The 17537-nt window shown below is 42.6% G+C and overlaps 1 protein-coding gene across 3 annotated transcripts in view; it reads right to left on the bottom strand.

Moving 5' to 3' along the window:
• The window catches only part of GRAMD2B (GRAM domain containing 2B), a 157775-nt gene that overhangs the window by 9625 nt on the left and 130613 nt on the right, over positions 1–17537 (bottom strand). For 2 of the 3 annotated variants that reach the window (XM_033928988.1, XM_033928990.1), the window contains exon 13: positions 7945–8035. In XM_033928988.1, the coding sequence (XP_033784879.1) occupies positions 7945–8035 (91 nt within the window). Of the gene's footprint in view, positions 1–5547; positions 7162–7944; positions 8036–17537 lie in introns of those variants that run through there. The other variant, XM_033928989.1, reaches the window with a different exon arrangement.

Raw genomic sequence — 17537 nt, forward strand, 5'->3', positions numbered from 1 at the left:
CCACTTTGCATGCTCAAGGCCTGCGAGTTTATGTGAACTCAAGGCCCAGCAGAAGAGGAGGCCGATCTTTGGGCATCGGCACCAAGCACAGGACATGCCGGTGCCGAGATGACTGTAAGAAGCGGCGGGGGGTGCCCAATCGCAGTGGGAGGGGGGGTGCCGGATCGTGGGGGGAGGGTGCCGAATCGCGGGGGGGGGGGCCTCGTAAATCGAGCCACGCTCAGTTTCTGAAGTGCCAATTTTGCAAATGTTTTGCTCGTCTTACAAAACACTTGCAAACCGGTTCACTCGTAAACCGAGGTACCACTGTATATATTTTCCCTCTTTTTAAATTATGAATGCCTATTTTGTTGGTACAATGCTCTTTCTGCATAAAGTTCTTAAGACCCCTTTTACAAAGCCACTGTAGCAATGCTGCTGCGATAAACACATCAACGCCCATAGGAATTGAATGGTCTTTAGTGCGTTTACCGTGGAAGCATCACTACCACAGCTTTGTAAAAGGGGCCCTTAATTTTTATTTCATATTAGTCTTGTTTTTAAATTTTAATTGCTCTTTTCCTCTGGATTATTTTTTTTATCTTTTCCCATCCTATGAAATTTGAGCTTTATAAGCTTTACTTCTTCATAATGTTATACATTAAAATTTACATAAATGTCATGTCTAATTACTATTTGATGATTTTATCAGATTGTAAATAAACTGAATATGGCAGGTGCATAATTTGGACACTTTTCCAGTTGATTTATTACTAGTTTAATGCCTTCATCTGACAATAGCTGAATAAATGCTGTGACCCTTCTAATGCCTCAGCTTTTGACTGCTGCTCCTTTTACTTTCAACCACAATGGGTATCTCTAGGTAATTGTCTAAGCATTTGAAAAGATAGATAATTCACTCTTACATAGCAGGTGAAGGCTATTAAAAAAAAAAAAAGTCTTTAAATGCTTCCAGCTGTCGATTTCAACTGGAAGAAACATCGTTAAGAAATGGAAGTTATCTGGAATTGTTGAAACCAATCCAAGATGTGGACGATCAAAAGAAAGATGATTAAACTGCTCGAAAACTGACAGCTCTGCAAAAACAATTCACAGATCATTGCAAATGACCTGCTGAAAAGTTTAGTATAAAGTTACCTCCCTCTAAAATCACTGTTTAAAGTATACAGCAGAAACCCTTGATAAGCCGGAAATGGGAAACGTTTTGGAACAAAGTACTTTTGGTTGAAGAAAAGGAAAAGTGAACTATTTCACCACAGCCACATGAAATATATTTGGATTTTAAAAAAAAGGGTGAAATTGTTGAGACCCCTATGCCAACTGTTAAGAATGGCATTATATTTATTAAGCTTTAGGGCTGATAATGGATTTTATTGTACACGGTTTTGAATTTTGGATTAAGCGGTACAAGAAACTTTTAATAAATCTTGAAACCTTGTGCAGGTGTAAGAACAAACTGATTCAATTACTGTAAATATATTTCATAATCCGGCGTATGATATGGACCCCTATTAAATTGAATAAGTTCAACCCAGAATGTTCCCTATTGTGCTGGTCCTGTTGCTATGGTTTTTTTTGTCCTAAAGTTTATTATTTTTGGCAAAAGGTGTGGAGTCATGTTCAGATATCATTACATATAGATATTTCTCTAACGTATGCTGGAGATGTTTTCAACATTTTCAATGCTTCTATCAATATAACTAATGATCACAAGAAGTCGATAGCAATTTTTACTGCTATTGCAATTCAAACCATCTTAAGAACATGGAAGAATGTGTCCTTTTCAGTTTTGGTGGAACTCTGTATGTTTGACTGGGAAATATGAGGCTGCAATTGTGGAAAAGAGGCAAGAAGGCCAAAATTTCACAGGATATGGTTGCCCATACAAGAATATGTGGATAAAACTGTATGATTGTATGTTGAAGGAATGAATGTGGTATGGATGCTGATATGTAATTCACTCTCTGCAGTGGGGATATGAGCTGGGTGGGTGGATGGGATGGAAGGATGTTTAGAAGTATTTTCATATAACCTATGCAATTGATATGCTTGTATTTATGAGCATATATTCTCTCCTGTTTGGATTTGTTAATGTAAATTTCAAAACTTTAATAAAATCTGGAACTTAGAAAAAAGCAACAATTTCAACAAGACAATGATCTGAAGCATATCTCAAAATCAACTAAGAGATGCTGGAATTAAATATGCATTTTTTGCCCCGGATCAGCTTCGATACTTTTTGGACACAAAAAAATATTAAATTATAATTAAAAGGTTTAAAGGCTGTAAGAGAATTTGGCCGGTAATACACTAAGCTTTAGTGTTTTTAGTTTAATTGGAGATCTCCTTGTCTCATTAATAAACCTGTCTCCCATGGGGTGTTTTGGTGGTCTAAGGAGGAGTTTAAAAAGATATGTTACTAAATGAAAATGAATTTTTCTTTGCTTTAATATGTGATGTTTGTATTTTCTTCTGATTATTCTATATATGAATGCTCTGATTTTCTGTCACAAGAGGATTCTTGTAAATTTGGTTTAAAATGTATAAATAAATTAAAAAAAAAAAAAAAAAATCAACTAAGAGGCATTTATAGAAAAGAAATATGAAGGTTTAGGAATGGTGTCCAGAGTCCCCAGACTTAAATATTCTAAAGGCAAAAACAGAATGTCCCTGGCTGTTACAGAAAATGGTTTGGAAGTTTCACTTCTGCTGTAGGTGAGGTTATAAGATACTGACTGAAAGGGTGTCCAGACATTTGCACCTATTATGTTCTGGGGCCTATTTATTAAAGCATGGTAAGATTTTTTTTTTTCTAGTTACCATAGGTTGTTGGCCAAAACTAATGCATTGAAACTGCAATACCTCCATTTTAACTATTAGGGGCCTTTGCAAAGCTTTGCCATTCAGCTAATGCAGAAGAAAAAGCTCTAAAGTTTTAACTGTATTACATAAGAATTACCATACTAGGACAGACCAAAGGTTCACCAAGTCCAGTATCCTGTTTCCAAAAGAGGCAAACTCATGTCCCAAGTAGAAAAACAGATTTTATGCAGCTTATCCAAGGAATAAGCAGTGATTTCCCCAAGCCATCTCAATAATGGCCTATGGACTTCTCTTTTAGGAAATTATTCAAACCTTTTTTAAACCCTGCCAATCTAACAGATTTCACCACATTCACCGACAATGAATCTGAGTTTAATTATACGTTATGTGAAGAAATATTTTCTCTGGTTTGTTTTAAATCTACTACTACATCGCATGCCTTTAGTCCTAGTACTTTTGGAAAGAGTAAACAAGCAATTTGCATCTATCCTTTCCGCTCCACTCAGTATTTTATAGACCTCTACAATATCACCCCTGAACCATCTCGTCTCCAGGCTGCAGAGACCTAGCTACTTTAGCCATTCTTCATAGGGAGTCATCCCATCCATTTTATCATTTTTGTTGCTCTTCTCTGTACCTTTTCTAATTCCGCTATATCTTTTCTGAGGTACAGCAAACAGAACTGCACACAATATTCAAGGTGTGGCTGTACCAGTGAGCGAAACAAGGGCATTATAACATTTTTACACTTGTTTTCTATTTTTTTCCTGATAATTCCTAATATTCTATTTGCTGTTTTAGCCGCTGTCACACATTGAGCTGAGGGTTTCAACGTATACTCAATGATTAAAACCCATGCTATCACCATATGATTTTAGTACAGTAGTTCAGGCTATGGTTTGAGACTTGATTACTGCAATGCCCTGTACTTTGGAATAACAAAAGCAAGGTGCAGCAGCAAGATTGATATTTGGATTGTTAAAATAAGACCATATTTTGCCCTATCTCCAACAACTGCACTGGTTACCAGTTGTTTGCAGAATGCAATACAAAGTAATGATCTGTCACCAATTCTTGTATGGAATCATACCAGAATTGTTTAAAAATAATATGCCTATTTATTTACCAAGCAGATCATTATGTTCTGAGAATTTACTAAAATCGAATGCTAACCCGAGGTTGGTGGAGGCTGGTAAAATGACCTTCTGTTATGCAGGAGTTAAATTACAGAACTCCCTTGTGGGCCAAATACGAAATTGTCATGAAAGGGGAATGTTTAGAAAATTGCTAAAGACACAATTTGTAGACACCTTTTTCTAGTCAGTAATTTTCCCTAGTTTAGCTTTAGAATTATTCATGATCTTTTTATTTAATCTTTGGCTGCTATTGGGGTGTGTGGTTTAGCTGCTGATGAAGACAGACGTGTGAGCCGTTTCTCTCCTCTCCCTACACCTATTACACCTTTAAATCATTTGTTATAGTTCTTTTATTCCTCTTTTTGTTGGTATCACATCCGGGGGGGGGGGGGGGGGAGGGTTATATCTTTAATGTGATTCCTTGAGGTAATTGTGGGATGGGGGGCTTATATTATTGCATCGCTACTGTTTATATTTAAGTGCTTATTTGTTATTGTTACGGATATGAATATTGTCTTGCACTTTTTGTTAGTAATGGAAAATCAATAAAGATTTATTAAAAAAAAACTTTTGCTGCTATTTTGCAGATATGTTTTAAGGATTGTTTTATTATGTTCTTTTATAATTTATCTATGCAATTCATGTAAACTGTTTAGTTTTAAAGGGTATATACATTTTTTTAAATAAATAAAATAGATCCTTTTCCTGGCCAGTGACTCCTAACATGAAACTCTGCATCATGTAGCTATAGTTTGGGTTCCTCTTTGCCACATGCATCACTTTGCATTTGCTCACATTAAGGGGTCCTTTTACAAAGGCGCGTTAAACCGCCTGCCACGCTAGTACCCAACGCATCCATTGCCTAGGCATTAGGATTTTAGGCTGCCACGGGGGTTAGCGCGTGATGGAATGTTCGACACACTAACCCCCGTAGCGTGCCTTGATAAAAGGAGCCGTATATGTCATCTGTCATTTTGATGCCCAGTCTTTCAGGGTCCTCTTGCAATTTTTCACAATCCTCTTGTGATTTAACAACTTTGTCTCATCAGCAAATTTAATTATTAGCAGTTTTTCCCATCTCTGGATCCTTGATAAATCTGTTAAAAAGCAGTGATCCCAGCACAGACACCTGGAGAACCCCACTATTTATCTTTCTCCATTCAGAATATTGACCATGTAATCCTCCTCTCTGTTTTCTATCAGTTCTTAATCCATAATAGGACAATTTTGACATTTTTAATAGCATCTCAGTATATCTAAGCTATTATACTTTTATTTTATTTTTTTAAATTTATATACCACTTATATCCTAAGTGGTTTACATTCAGGTAATTTATCATATTTCCCTATCTGTCCCAGTGGGCTCAAATTCTATCTAGTGTACCTGGGGCAATGAGGGGATTAAGTGACTTGCCCAGGGTCACAAGGAGCAGTGAGGGATTTGAACCCACAGCCTCAGGGTACGGAGGCTGTAGCTCTAAACCCTATGCCACACATTCCCACAGTAGAATACTAGTGTAAAGCAGCTTTGACATGCTGAATTTTAGGCACAAAATTCAAGAAAAAGGTAGAGTCAGGTTAAGTGGCAAGCAAAACTGCAGTAAGTTTATTCAGAAGACCATGCAACAAAGTAAAACCGACTCGACATGGAGTTGTGTTTTGTCAGAAAATCCACCTGCCTCAGGAGTCACAATCTTAAATGTGTAAACAATGACAAAACATTGGTCAAGTTGCTAAACTTTACACATAATAATTCAACCTGTAAAATCTAAGAGAGAATATGCCGTAACAAGTCACTTTTACTGCGCGGGAAAAGTGGTAAATTAGAACTTTAGGCACAACCACTTAAGCCAGTTTCATGGCTGGCTGGCTGGCTGAAGTTGGTGTATCTAAAAGGTACCTAATAAGATGCATAATGGATAGTCTATAAGCTGCATGCATTGCTTGGCAACACACCTATGGCTTACCCATGCTCCGTTCATGTGTACACCTCCTTGCAGTTATATGCTATAGCACTTAAGCACTTCCTTATGGAATAATGCATACATAAAAGCCAATTAAGGCATCATGTGAATAAGATGCATGTAACTGCACATGCCCAGTGATAAAATTGCCTTGCATATATTCCCATGTGTTAACTAGGAGGCAGAATCCCTGCTCATTCTGCATTAGCTCATTAACTAGGGCAACATGTTAGCTGTTGCAGCAGTTAAACATAGTTTAGTTAAAAAAAAAAAAAAAAAGTCCCACAGAATATTCCTATTACGAATTTTGGCTTTGGTGTTGAAACCGGTCCAAAATCTGAATTGGGCTTTGTTACTGCCAAAACTTTATACCATATCCCATAGCACTCCTTCTCTTTCCCCTGAAGAGAAGCAGCCTCCTCTTCCAGACTCACTCTTAGGCCCTTGTGGGCCTACTTTCCAATCGCTGCTGATCTAGTGGCATAGTTGGGGCTGGAGTGATCCCTAGTCACTCCTGGCTATGCCATTTCCATACTTAAAAAGGCTGCTGTGATCTTCAGAGGTGGTCTCACAAGAGTGCCACTACAGGTTGTGCAGCCATATTAAAACATGGTTTCTTTCTGCCGGCACCAATTTCAATAGTGTACAGCATGGAGTTGTATCGGTTTCAGTTCACATAGGGATTCATTGAAATGTACAATATAACCCAGGATGTCTAACATTTGCACACATCTGTAGGTCCTTAGTCTCGTTTCACATGTCTTTTAGTGAATACCCTTGTCCTCTACTGGCAGTTTAAAAAAAAAAAAGTTAAAATATTTCAGATTTCAATTAGAAAAAGAATGAACAATCTGGCTTCTAGGGAGCGTGAATGCTACAGTGAGCCTATTAGAAACATTATCGCCAGTCATGTAAGAGACCAAACACTGAACTGCAGCTAGGTAAGGGGTCAATTGTGCTCTCAAAGTTCCATTCTAACTAATACAGACCAACTTCAAAAAGTACCATGCTGATAAAAGGTTCCAGGACAATGACATGGCAGACAATCCTCATGTAGGCAAGGTCATTAGATGAGCTCTTCCATAAAAGCCAACAAGTGGCGCATGTGGCAATCTTGAAATTAGAGTACACTTCCCCCTCCACATTCATGGTGATAGGGGAACAGCATGACAGCAAATACAGAAATACCGCGAATAACTTTACGTATGTTGTTCGTGGTTTTTCTGTTTAAAAAAACCCTAAAAAAAAGACACAAAACCGTGAATAACCTGACCTGCAAGTGTAGCGATTTTCTCTGTGAAATGCTGGGAGCAGCAATTTCCTGTGACGTAAATTTGGAGGTGGAGTCTGGGAATGAAAAACTGCGAATAACCAAAACCGTGGTTAACGAAACCGCGAATATGGAGGAGGTAGTATAGTGTTTTATGTAACAGTGGTTAAGTATCTACTGTACTTTATATTAAAAAAAAAATAATAATAAAAAAAATATAAATATATATATAAAAAATAATAATAAAAAAAAAAAAATATATATATATATATATATTTTTTTTTAAATTATTATTATTTTTTTTTTTTACATAAAGTACAGTAGATACTTAACCACTGTTACATAAAACACTATACTACCTCCTCCATATTCGCGGTTTCGTTAACCACGGTTTTGGTTATTCGCAGTTTTTCATTCCCAGACTCCACCTCCAAATTTACGTCACAGGAAATTGCTGCTCCCAGCATTTCACAGAGAAAATAATAATAAAAAAAAATAATAAAAAATAATAATAATAAAAAAATAATAAAAAATAGCAGCAAATAAAATAATAATATAGCAGCAATAAAATAATAAAATAGCAGCAAATAAAATAATAATTAAAAAAAAAAAATATATATATATATATATTTTTTTATTATTATTATTTTTTTTTTACATAAAGTACAGTAGATACTTAACCACTGTTACATAAAACACTATATATATATATTTTTTTTTTTTGGAAAAAAAAAAATAAAAGGAGAGATACCTGGTCTAATTTTTCAAGGTTTGCAGTTAGTTCATCATATATGCCATCAGCATCTACTTGGAGCAGGGGTCCCACACTTTGTGATGATCGTCTGAATATATGAAAGAGAAAGAAGGGGAAAACAAAGACACAGTTAAAATGGAGAGAAAGGGACAAGTGACTAGATTAGCAGCACTCTTGCCAACTGGAAATACATGGAGAGTAATTTTATAACCGAGTGCCTAGTTTTAGAAGTTGAGGCAGCTACTTAAGACATCTTTCGCTCATTATACAATAGCACCTATATATCTTTATAAATGCTAGTGTTAATGACACAAATTGCACCTACTTTGTGGGCACAGGCATTTACACTTACCCGAGCAGCTGTAAATGTCCATGCCTATACTTTATTGTTAAGTACGTGCACAGATTACTGTGTTTTATAATGTATGCATGTACTTGCAAACTCTGCCCATGTACACGCTTACCAGCAAAGTTATGATCCATTTATGTTAAAGCGTGCAGTTTTATGTCATTTGTTATTTTAGGAGAGCCTACATACTCGTGAAAATTAGTAAGATTCCACCCACCCCCACCCCACCCCGGAAGAACTACAATAAATTTAATTTGAGCGTTTGCATTCTACCTAATCAATAATAGTTCTAGGCATCTGGAGTATTGCGTTCAATTCTGGCCTCCTTATCTCAAGAAAGATATAGTGGTGCTAGAAAAAGTTCAAAGAAGAGCGACCAAGATGGTAAAGGGGATGGAACTCCTCCCGTATGAGGAAAAACTAAAACGGTTAGGGCTCTTTAGCTTGGAAAAGAGACAGCTGAGGGGAGATACGATTGAGTCTACAAAATCCTGAGTGGAATAGAACGGGTACAAGTGGATCGATTTTTCACTCCGTCAAAAATTACAAAGACTAGGGGCCATTCGAAGTTACAAGAAAATACTTTTAAAACCAATAGGAGGAAATTTATGTTCACTCAGAGAATAGTTAAGCTCTGGAACGTGTTGCCAGAGGATGTGGTAAGAGTGGATACCATAGCTAGTGTTAAGAAAGGTTTGGACAAGTTCCTGGAGGAAAAATCCATAATCTGTTATTGAGAAAGACATGGGGGAAGCCACTACTTGCCCTGTATTGGTAGCATGGAATATTGCTAATCCTTAGGTTTTGGCCATGGACTAGTGACCTGGATTGGCCACTGTGAGGATGGGCTACTGGGCTTGATGGACTATTGGTCTGACCCAGTAAGACTATTCTTAAGTTCAGATTATAGCAAGAAAAACAGATGCATTATACAAACAATATCCAGAATAAGAGAGAACTAACATTCAATTAAAAAAAATATGAAACTAAATAAACCCAGCTCAAAACTACTTTGTAAGTAAACATGTTTTAATAGCATGCCTAAAACTCATATACCCCCCTCCCCCTTTTTTACAAAACCATAGCATGGTTTTTAGCGCTGGCCATGGCGGAAACAACTCCGACGCTCATAGAATTCCTAAGAGCATCCGAGCTCTTACCACTGTGCTACGGTTTTGTAAAAGGGGGAATAGTTTATGTCTAATATTTAAAAGCAAAGAATGCACCAACTTAACTAAACTCTTCTAAAGTATGCAGCATCAAAGTGTTCACAGCACAAAAACAGTGCAATCAGGAAGGACGCTGGGCGAGGCTTGAGATCACTCCTGCCCTGCACAGCATGTTTGGAGGAGGCAGCCAGTGTGTTTGGAGGAGGCAGGCACAGCTGTCCAGGAGGATTAACGGCAAGGGAGGTATTTAAGGGGGGGGGGGTGATGTATTGCTCCATGTATAGGCCGCCCCATTTAAGCAAGCTGCGCCGTCCAAAATCTCAAAAAAGCTTTTTGAGGAATGTAATGTATGCACCGTTTTTCTGCTGTGTAATATTTAAAGACAAACATCGACATTTTAGAGCCTTTTTCCATTAAAATAGTTTAAAAAAAAAAAGTCTTTTCAGTCAACATATAGACTTTGTAGGGATTATTAATGTGATACCAGATAGTGACCTAAGGGTTCTTTTTGGTTGTTACAAGTTCATACAATATAAAAGGTAATCGGGACCCATACCATGTAAAACCTTGAAAATCATGGTCAGCAACTTGAACTTAACCATATTCTTAAAAGGATGCTAATGCAATTTCTTTAACTGTAGCATGCTCAAACCGAGCACCACCACATATCAGTTTTGCAGTAGCATTTGGGACTATCTGCAGCCTCCTCCATTGTTTATCTGGCACTCTTAAGTACATCATATTGCAATAATCTCATGCCATGGATAACACCACAAACTGAAAAGCCACCTAGAAAAGGACATGCAGGCCCTTCTAATTAGATCTTTTATAGAAGCATGTTGCACAATTTGGCTGCTTTGTTATGATAGATGGAAATATAGAATTTCAGCTTCCCAGACTAGCATTGAGCATTACCTGCTGCAAGTAACAAATCTGGTTGTAAGAACATAAGAATAGCCCTTACTGGGGTCAGACCAATGGTCTATCTAGCCCAGTTACCCTTCCTCATGGTGTTCAATCTAGGTCACTAGTACCTAGCAAAAACCCAAGGAGAAGCAACATTCCATGCTACCAATTCAGGGCAAGCAGTGGCTTCCCCATGTCTATTTCAATAACAGACTATGGACTTTTCCTCCAAGAAATTGTCCAAACCTTTCTTAAAACCAAAGAAACATTTGAAATCAAGGTCAAAGAGGCGGCCAGTGCTCCTCTGACCAGACTCTTGCCAACAGAGCTGCTAGTTGTGTCCTTGTGACCAAGCTTCAAGCTCATGAAGAGAGGGTGGTCTTCTCCTAGTTTTTTGATGGGAATGGGACTTGGGTGGAGGAGGCAGGGAAAAGACTGAAGGCTTACATAGATTTGACTCCTCCTCTGTCCTATGGCTCTCCTTTTATAGCAATAATGTCAACCGAAATCGAGCCCTAGTACTTGGGGATGATTCAGTGTATAAACTTAAGGATTATATCTACATTCACACCTTTCAAGGTCATAAAATCATTTGGACCCTGGTGAAATTAGGAATAGTAAAATAATCAGTTTTGAGACCAGAGGCAACCACAGGAACACCGTCCACAAGGCCAAGCATCATGTATGTTTCTCTTTTTGACTTGTTAATAAAAATGATTTTTAAAAAAAATCTGTTTTCCTCTTTTCCTCCAGTACAATGACAAATGATTTCAAGAGAAGGGGTTGTCTTATTAGAACAATGACAAGACGACCGCGCCAGACAACAGTGTTGGAGTTCCCATAGAAACTCTTTCTTTTTCATCCAAACTATAAATATAATAATTGCATGTCATGGAGGATGTTTTGAATTTAAAGTTATTAAAACAGACATCAAAAATAATCAAAACTATAAATGTAAACAGACTTACAAATAAGCATTTCACCAATATTTTGGTTCAGCTGGAGGAGCATCAACCAGCCAAATTTAAAGTGATTTTTGTTTAATTCAGCAAAAAACATAGTTTGCTTTCATCTTCTACTCAGGAAATCAGATTGTTTGGAATCAATGTTACGTCAATCACTTTATTTCGTTATATTTGATTCTTCTTTATCATTTGATAAACAGATTTCACACATTCTTAAAAAAGGGTTTTATTGGTTGAGACAAATTTGATCTGTAAGTTCTTATTTGGATTTTCAAGTCCACCTGAAGTTTGCCCTGTGGAGCAGCAGTCCGGCTCTGCGGAACTGTTTCCTTTTCCAGACAGAGAACCCTCCAAAGGGTCTCCAGGCACCAGGGCCACAAACAAACAAACTTTAAACATGTGGCACAGTGGTTAAAGCTACAGCCTCAGCACCCTGAGTTGTGAGTTCAAATCCACACTGCTCCTTCTGACCCTGGGCAAGTCATTTAATCCCTCATTGCCCCAGGTATATTAAATAGATTGTGAGCCCATCAGGACAGACAGGGAAAAATGCTCGAGTACCTGAATAGCAATGTTACTTACCATAACAGTTGTTATCCAGGGACAGCAGGCAGCTATTCTCACTAGTGGGTGATGTCATCCGACAGAGCCCCGATACGGACGTCTCACAAGCATGTCTTGCTTGAAGAAACTCAGAAGTTTCGAGATGCCCGCACCGCGCATGCGCCAGTGCCTTCCCGCCCGATGGTCCGGGCGTGCCTCCTCAGTTCAGGTAGCTAGCAGAGAAGACAACCCAGGGGAGGTGGGTGGGACGTGAGAATAGCTGCCTGCTGTCCCTGGATAACAACTGTTACGGTAAGTAACATTGCTTTATCCCAGGACAAGCAGGCAGGTATTCTCACTAGTGGGTGACCTCCAAGCTAACCTCAATGGGATGGTGGGAGAGTTGGCAACTTAGGAGAATAAATTTTGTAATACTGTTTGGCCAAACTGTACATCCCTTCTGGAGAAAGTATCCAGACAATAATGAGAGGTGAATGTATGAACCGAGGACCAAGTGGCAGCCTTACAAATCTCCTCAATCGGTGTCGATCTGAGGAAGGCTACAGAGGCTGCCATTGCTCTGACCTTATGGGCTGTGACCTTACAGGGAAGGGGTAATCCAGCCTGGGCATAGCAGAAAGAGATACAAGCCGCCATCCAGTTGGAGATGGTGCGCTTCGAGACAGGTCGTCCCAACTTGTTTGGATCAAAGGAGACGAAAAGTTGAGGAGCAGTTCTGTGTGGTTTGGTGCGATCCAGGTAGAAAGCCAAAGCACGTTTACAGTCCAGAGTATGAAGAGCTGATTCTCCAGGATGAGAATGAGGCTTAGGAAAAAACACTGGAAGTACAATGGATTGGTTGAGATGAAATTCAGAGACCACTTTAGGCAGGAATTTCGGATGAGTGCGGAGGACCTCCTTGTCATGATGGAATACTGTGAAAGGAGGATCCGCCACTAAGGCCTGAAGCTCACTGACCCTGCGAGCAGACATGAGGGCCACTAGAAAAACCACTTTCCAAGTGAGAAACTTTAGCGGAGCCTTGTTGAGAGGCTCAAAAGTAGGTTTCATCAGCTGAGAAAGGACAACATTGAGATCCCAAACCACTGGAGGAGGTATGAGAGGAGGATTGACATGAAAAAGTCCTTTCATAAATCTGGAAACCACAGGATGAGCAGAGAGAGGTTTCCCTTGTAGAGGCTGATGGAAAGCCACAATAGCACTCAGGTGGTCTCGTATAGATGTAGACTTGAGACCAGACTGAGATAGTGTAGAAGATAGTCCAATACAGAGGATAGGGAGGCTCTCTGAGGCTCCTTAGAATTGGAAACACACCATGAAGAAAATCTAGTCCATTTTGGGGAGTAGCATTGTCGAGTAGCAGGCTTCCTGGGAAGCCTCCAAGATATCCTTCACCGCCTGGGAAAACTGGTGAGGAGTTACGTTGAGAGGAACCAAGCTGTCAGGTGGAGAGACTGCAGGTTGGGGTGCAGCAGAGATCCCTGATGCTGAGTAAGTAGTGAAGGAAACACAGGAAGAAGGAATGGCTCCCTGCTGTTGAGTTGAAGTAGAAGGGAGAACCAAGGTTGTCTGGGCCACCAAGGAGCTATCAGAATCATGGTGGCATGGTCGGACTTCAGCTTGACCAGAGTCTTTTGAATGAGAGGAAAGGGAGGAAACGCATACAGAAAGCAATTCCCCCAATCCAGCAGAAAGGCATCTGCCTCGAGACGATGAGGAGTGTAGATCCTGGAGCAGAATTGAGGCAGCTTGAAGTTGTGGGGAGCCGCAAAGAGGTCTATCTGAGGCGTCCCCCACTGTGCAAATATCTGATGAAGGGGCTTGGAATGGAGTGTCCATTCATGAGGCTGGAGAAGACGACTTAGGTTGTCCGCCAAGACATTGTCCTTCCCCTGAATGTAGACAGCTTTGAGGAAGGCATTGTGGCGAACCGCCCAATCCCAGACTCTGAGAGCTTCCTGGCAGAGGGAGGCCGAGCCCGTGCCCCCCTGCTTGTTGACATAATACATGGCGACCTGATTGTCTGTGCGAATGAGGACCACCATGTCGTGAAGCAGATGTTGAAAAGCTTGAAGAGCATTGAAGATGGCTTTGAGCTCCAGAAGATTGATTTGATGGAGTCGGTCCACACTGGTCCAGAATCCCTGAGTGCGAAGACCATCCAGATGAGCTCCCCAGGCATAGGTCGATGAATCGGTTGTGAGAACCCTCTGGTGGGGAGGAGTGTGAAACAGCAAACCTCTGGATAGATTCGAAGAGGTCATCCACCAAAGCAGAGACTGCCGAAGAGCAGGAGTGACTATGATGTGCCGAGTCAACGGATCTGACACCTGAGTCCATTGAGAAGCCAGGGTCCACTGAGGAATTCTGAGATGGAGTCCGGCAAAAGGCGTCACATGAACTGTAGAGGCCATGTGGCCCAGGAAGACCATCATGTGTCTCGCTGAGATGGACTGGCGAGAAGACACAGACTGGCAGAGATGAAGAAGAGCATCCATGCGTTGAGGAGGAAGGAAGGCGTCACATGAACTGTAGAGGCCATGTGGCCCAGGAAGACCATCATGTGTCTCGCTGAGATGGACTGGCGAGAAGACACAGACTGGCAGAGATGAAGAAGAGCATCCATGCGTTGAGGAGGAAGGAATGCTCTGAGTCGAATGTTGTCCAGGACCGCCCCGATGAATGGGAGAGACTGGGTCGGCTGCAGATGAGATTTGGGGAAGTTGATCTCGAAGCCCAAACTCTGCAGGAAGTAAATAGTGGTCAGGGTCGCCGAGATGACCTCTGGAGCCGAGGGGGCCTTTATGAGCCAGTCGTCGAGGTAGGGAAATACCTGAAGACCCCTGGTCCGGAGTGCAGCGGCCACCACCACCAGACACTTCGTGAAGACTCTGGGAGACGAGGACAGGCCAAACGGAAGCACTCGGTACTGCAGATGTAGATGTCCCTCCCGAAATCTGAGGAACCTGCGAGAGGCCGGATGAATGGGAATGTGAGTGTAGGCCTCCTTGAGATCTAGAGAGCATAACCAGTCGTTCTGCTCGAGGAGGGGATAGAGAGAAGCTAGGGTCAGCATGCGAAATCTCTCTTTGACCAATAATTTGTTGAGGACCCTGAGGTCCAGAATGGGTCGCAGGTCGCCCGTCTTCTTCGGGACAAGGAAGTACCGGGAGTAAAACTCCCGGTTGTGCTGGTCCACAGGGACCGGCTCAACGGCCCGAAGCCGGAGCAAAACCTGAGCTTCCTGAAGAAGAAGGGCGGTCTGTGTCAAGTTGGAAGGATACTCTCTTGGAGGGTGGTCCGGGGGGACCCGATGGAATTGAAGAGAGTACCCTTCCTTGATGATGGTAAGGACCCAGAGGTCGGTGGTGATAGCCGTCCATCGATGGAAAAAGTGAGGGAGGCGACCCCCAATGGGGAAAACAGGGGATGGCAGAACAAGGTTGGTTATGCTCCCTAAGAGAGAGTCAAAAAGGCTGAGTGGCCTTAGGGACATTAGACGGTTGAGGCTTCTGCGGAGCCTTTTGCGGAGGCTGTCGTTTTGCAGGCTGCCTGGCAGCTGGAGCTTGCCTCAGAGTGTAATGCCTCTGATAGATCAAGGGCGGCCTGGCAGGACGAGACTGTTGAGGCTTAGGCTTAGGCCGAAAAATAGACTGAAAAGATTTTTCATGGTCAGAGAGCTTCTTCGTCACAGTCTCGATAGACTCGTCAAATAAATCCGCTCCCACACAAGGAACATTGGCCAGCCTGTCCTGGAGGTTCGGGTCCATGTCAATGGTGCGAAGCCAGGCCAGACGACGCATGGCCACGGAGCAGGCAGCAGCTCGAGCCGAGAGCTCGAAGGCGTCATAGGAGGACTGCATCAGTTGAAGGCGCAGCTGGAACAGCGAAGCAACAACTTCTTCAAATTCAAAGCGAGCCTGAGATTCAATGTAAGGAGTGAACTTCCGAAGCACAGGCAGGAAGAACTCCAAATAAGAAGCAAAATGGAACGTATAATTGAGAACTCTGGAAGCCATCATCGAGTTCTGGTATATCCGCCTGCCAAACTTGTCCATGGTCCTGCCCTCGCGCCCCGGAGGCACCGAGGTGTACACCTGGGACGGATGAGACCGCTTGAGGGACGATTCGACCAGCAGGGATTGGTGGGAAAGTTGAGGGCCCTCGAACCCCTTGTGATGGACCATGCGGTATCGGGCATCTAACTTGCCAGGGACCGCAGGAATGGAGTATGGCGTCTCAAAACATCTCATGAACGTTTGGTCGAGAAGTTTATGGAGAGGCAGGCGAAGAGACTCCGCAGGAGGATGAGGCAAATGCATGGTGTCGAGGTATTCCTTGGAGTACAGTGAACCGGTGTCCAAAGTAATGTCGAGGTCATCCGCCATCTGCTGGAGCAGGGGTGTCAAAGTCCCTCCTCGAGGGCCGGAATCCAGTCGGGTTTTCAGGATTTCCCCAATGAATCTGCATGAGATCTATTTGCATGCACTGCTTTCAATGCATATTCATTGGGGAAATCCTGAAAACCCGACTGGATTCCGGCCCTCGAGGACCGACTTCGACACCTGTGTGCTGGAGGAAGGAAGAAAAAGACAATTGATCCGCCAGCACCGGTCTCCGAGAAGGACTGGACGAAGTTGAGGCCTCGGGGTCCAAAGAGAACTGGGAGCGACAGGGAGAATAAGAGGTGGATGGTTCCTCATACTCCGGTCCCTGCGGAGGGGACATGTCTGAGGAAGAGTACCCCATGCGTGGCTGCTTCTTCTGCGGCGAAACCTCCGAGTGCCTCGAGGAGTGCCGTGAGGAATGTCTGGACCGATGCCCCTCCCGGTGTCTGGAGGGGGATCTAGAATGACGATGCTTAGCATGGTCCCCCGACGCCTCTAGCGAGCAGATGGGACTCGAGGCCTTGGAGCGAAGAGGCGGAAGATTCGACGCCTCTCGAGCCGCAGCCCAGGCCTGATATGGAGTGCGGAAGAACTCTTCCTGCGATTTGCGATGTCCAGGACTTCGATTACCCGAAGAGGGATTCCAGGTCTCTTCGAACGGGGGCGTGATGGGCTCTAAAGGCGGCATATCACTGAAGGAGGCCCGCCTCGAGGGACCAGCCGCCATACGTCGCTCCTCCTCGCCAAGCAGCGAGGTCGACCGGCGAGGAGGAGGAGGAGGGGACGGTCCGCCCCCCAGGACTGGAACCGGGAGGTCACCCTGAATGGTGGCAATCAATCTGGGCCCCATGGTTTGCATGAGCTCGACAAATTGAGCTTCCAAAAGGGATCGCAACAAAGCCGATATGGAGGGATCTGCACCGAAAAGGGGTCCTCCAGCACGGTCTTCGCGCTCCTTCGTGGACGAGTGCTTTTGCTTTGAAGCTTTCGGCACCTTGATAACCACGGGTGGAATACTGGAAGGCGGTACCTGAACCTGAGAGACGGAAGGCACCGGCGCCGAAGGTGGGGTCGTAACTGGGACAAACGAAGCCGGTTTCAGGAGACCCGGAGCAGCAGGAGCGGTGGCGGGCTTCGCATGTGAGGGTGAAGCACCAGTCGAAGTCGAAGCGGAAGGGTCTTGCACAGCTTCCATCTTGAACATCGACTCCCACAAAAAACAGCGACGCTTAAACGCCCGCACTGTGAG

This window comes from Geotrypetes seraphini, chromosome 1, assembly GCF_902459505.1.
Source record: "Geotrypetes seraphini chromosome 1, aGeoSer1.1, whole genome shotgun sequence".
NCBI lineage: Eukaryota > Metazoa > Chordata > Amphibia > Gymnophiona > Dermophiidae > Geotrypetes > Geotrypetes seraphini.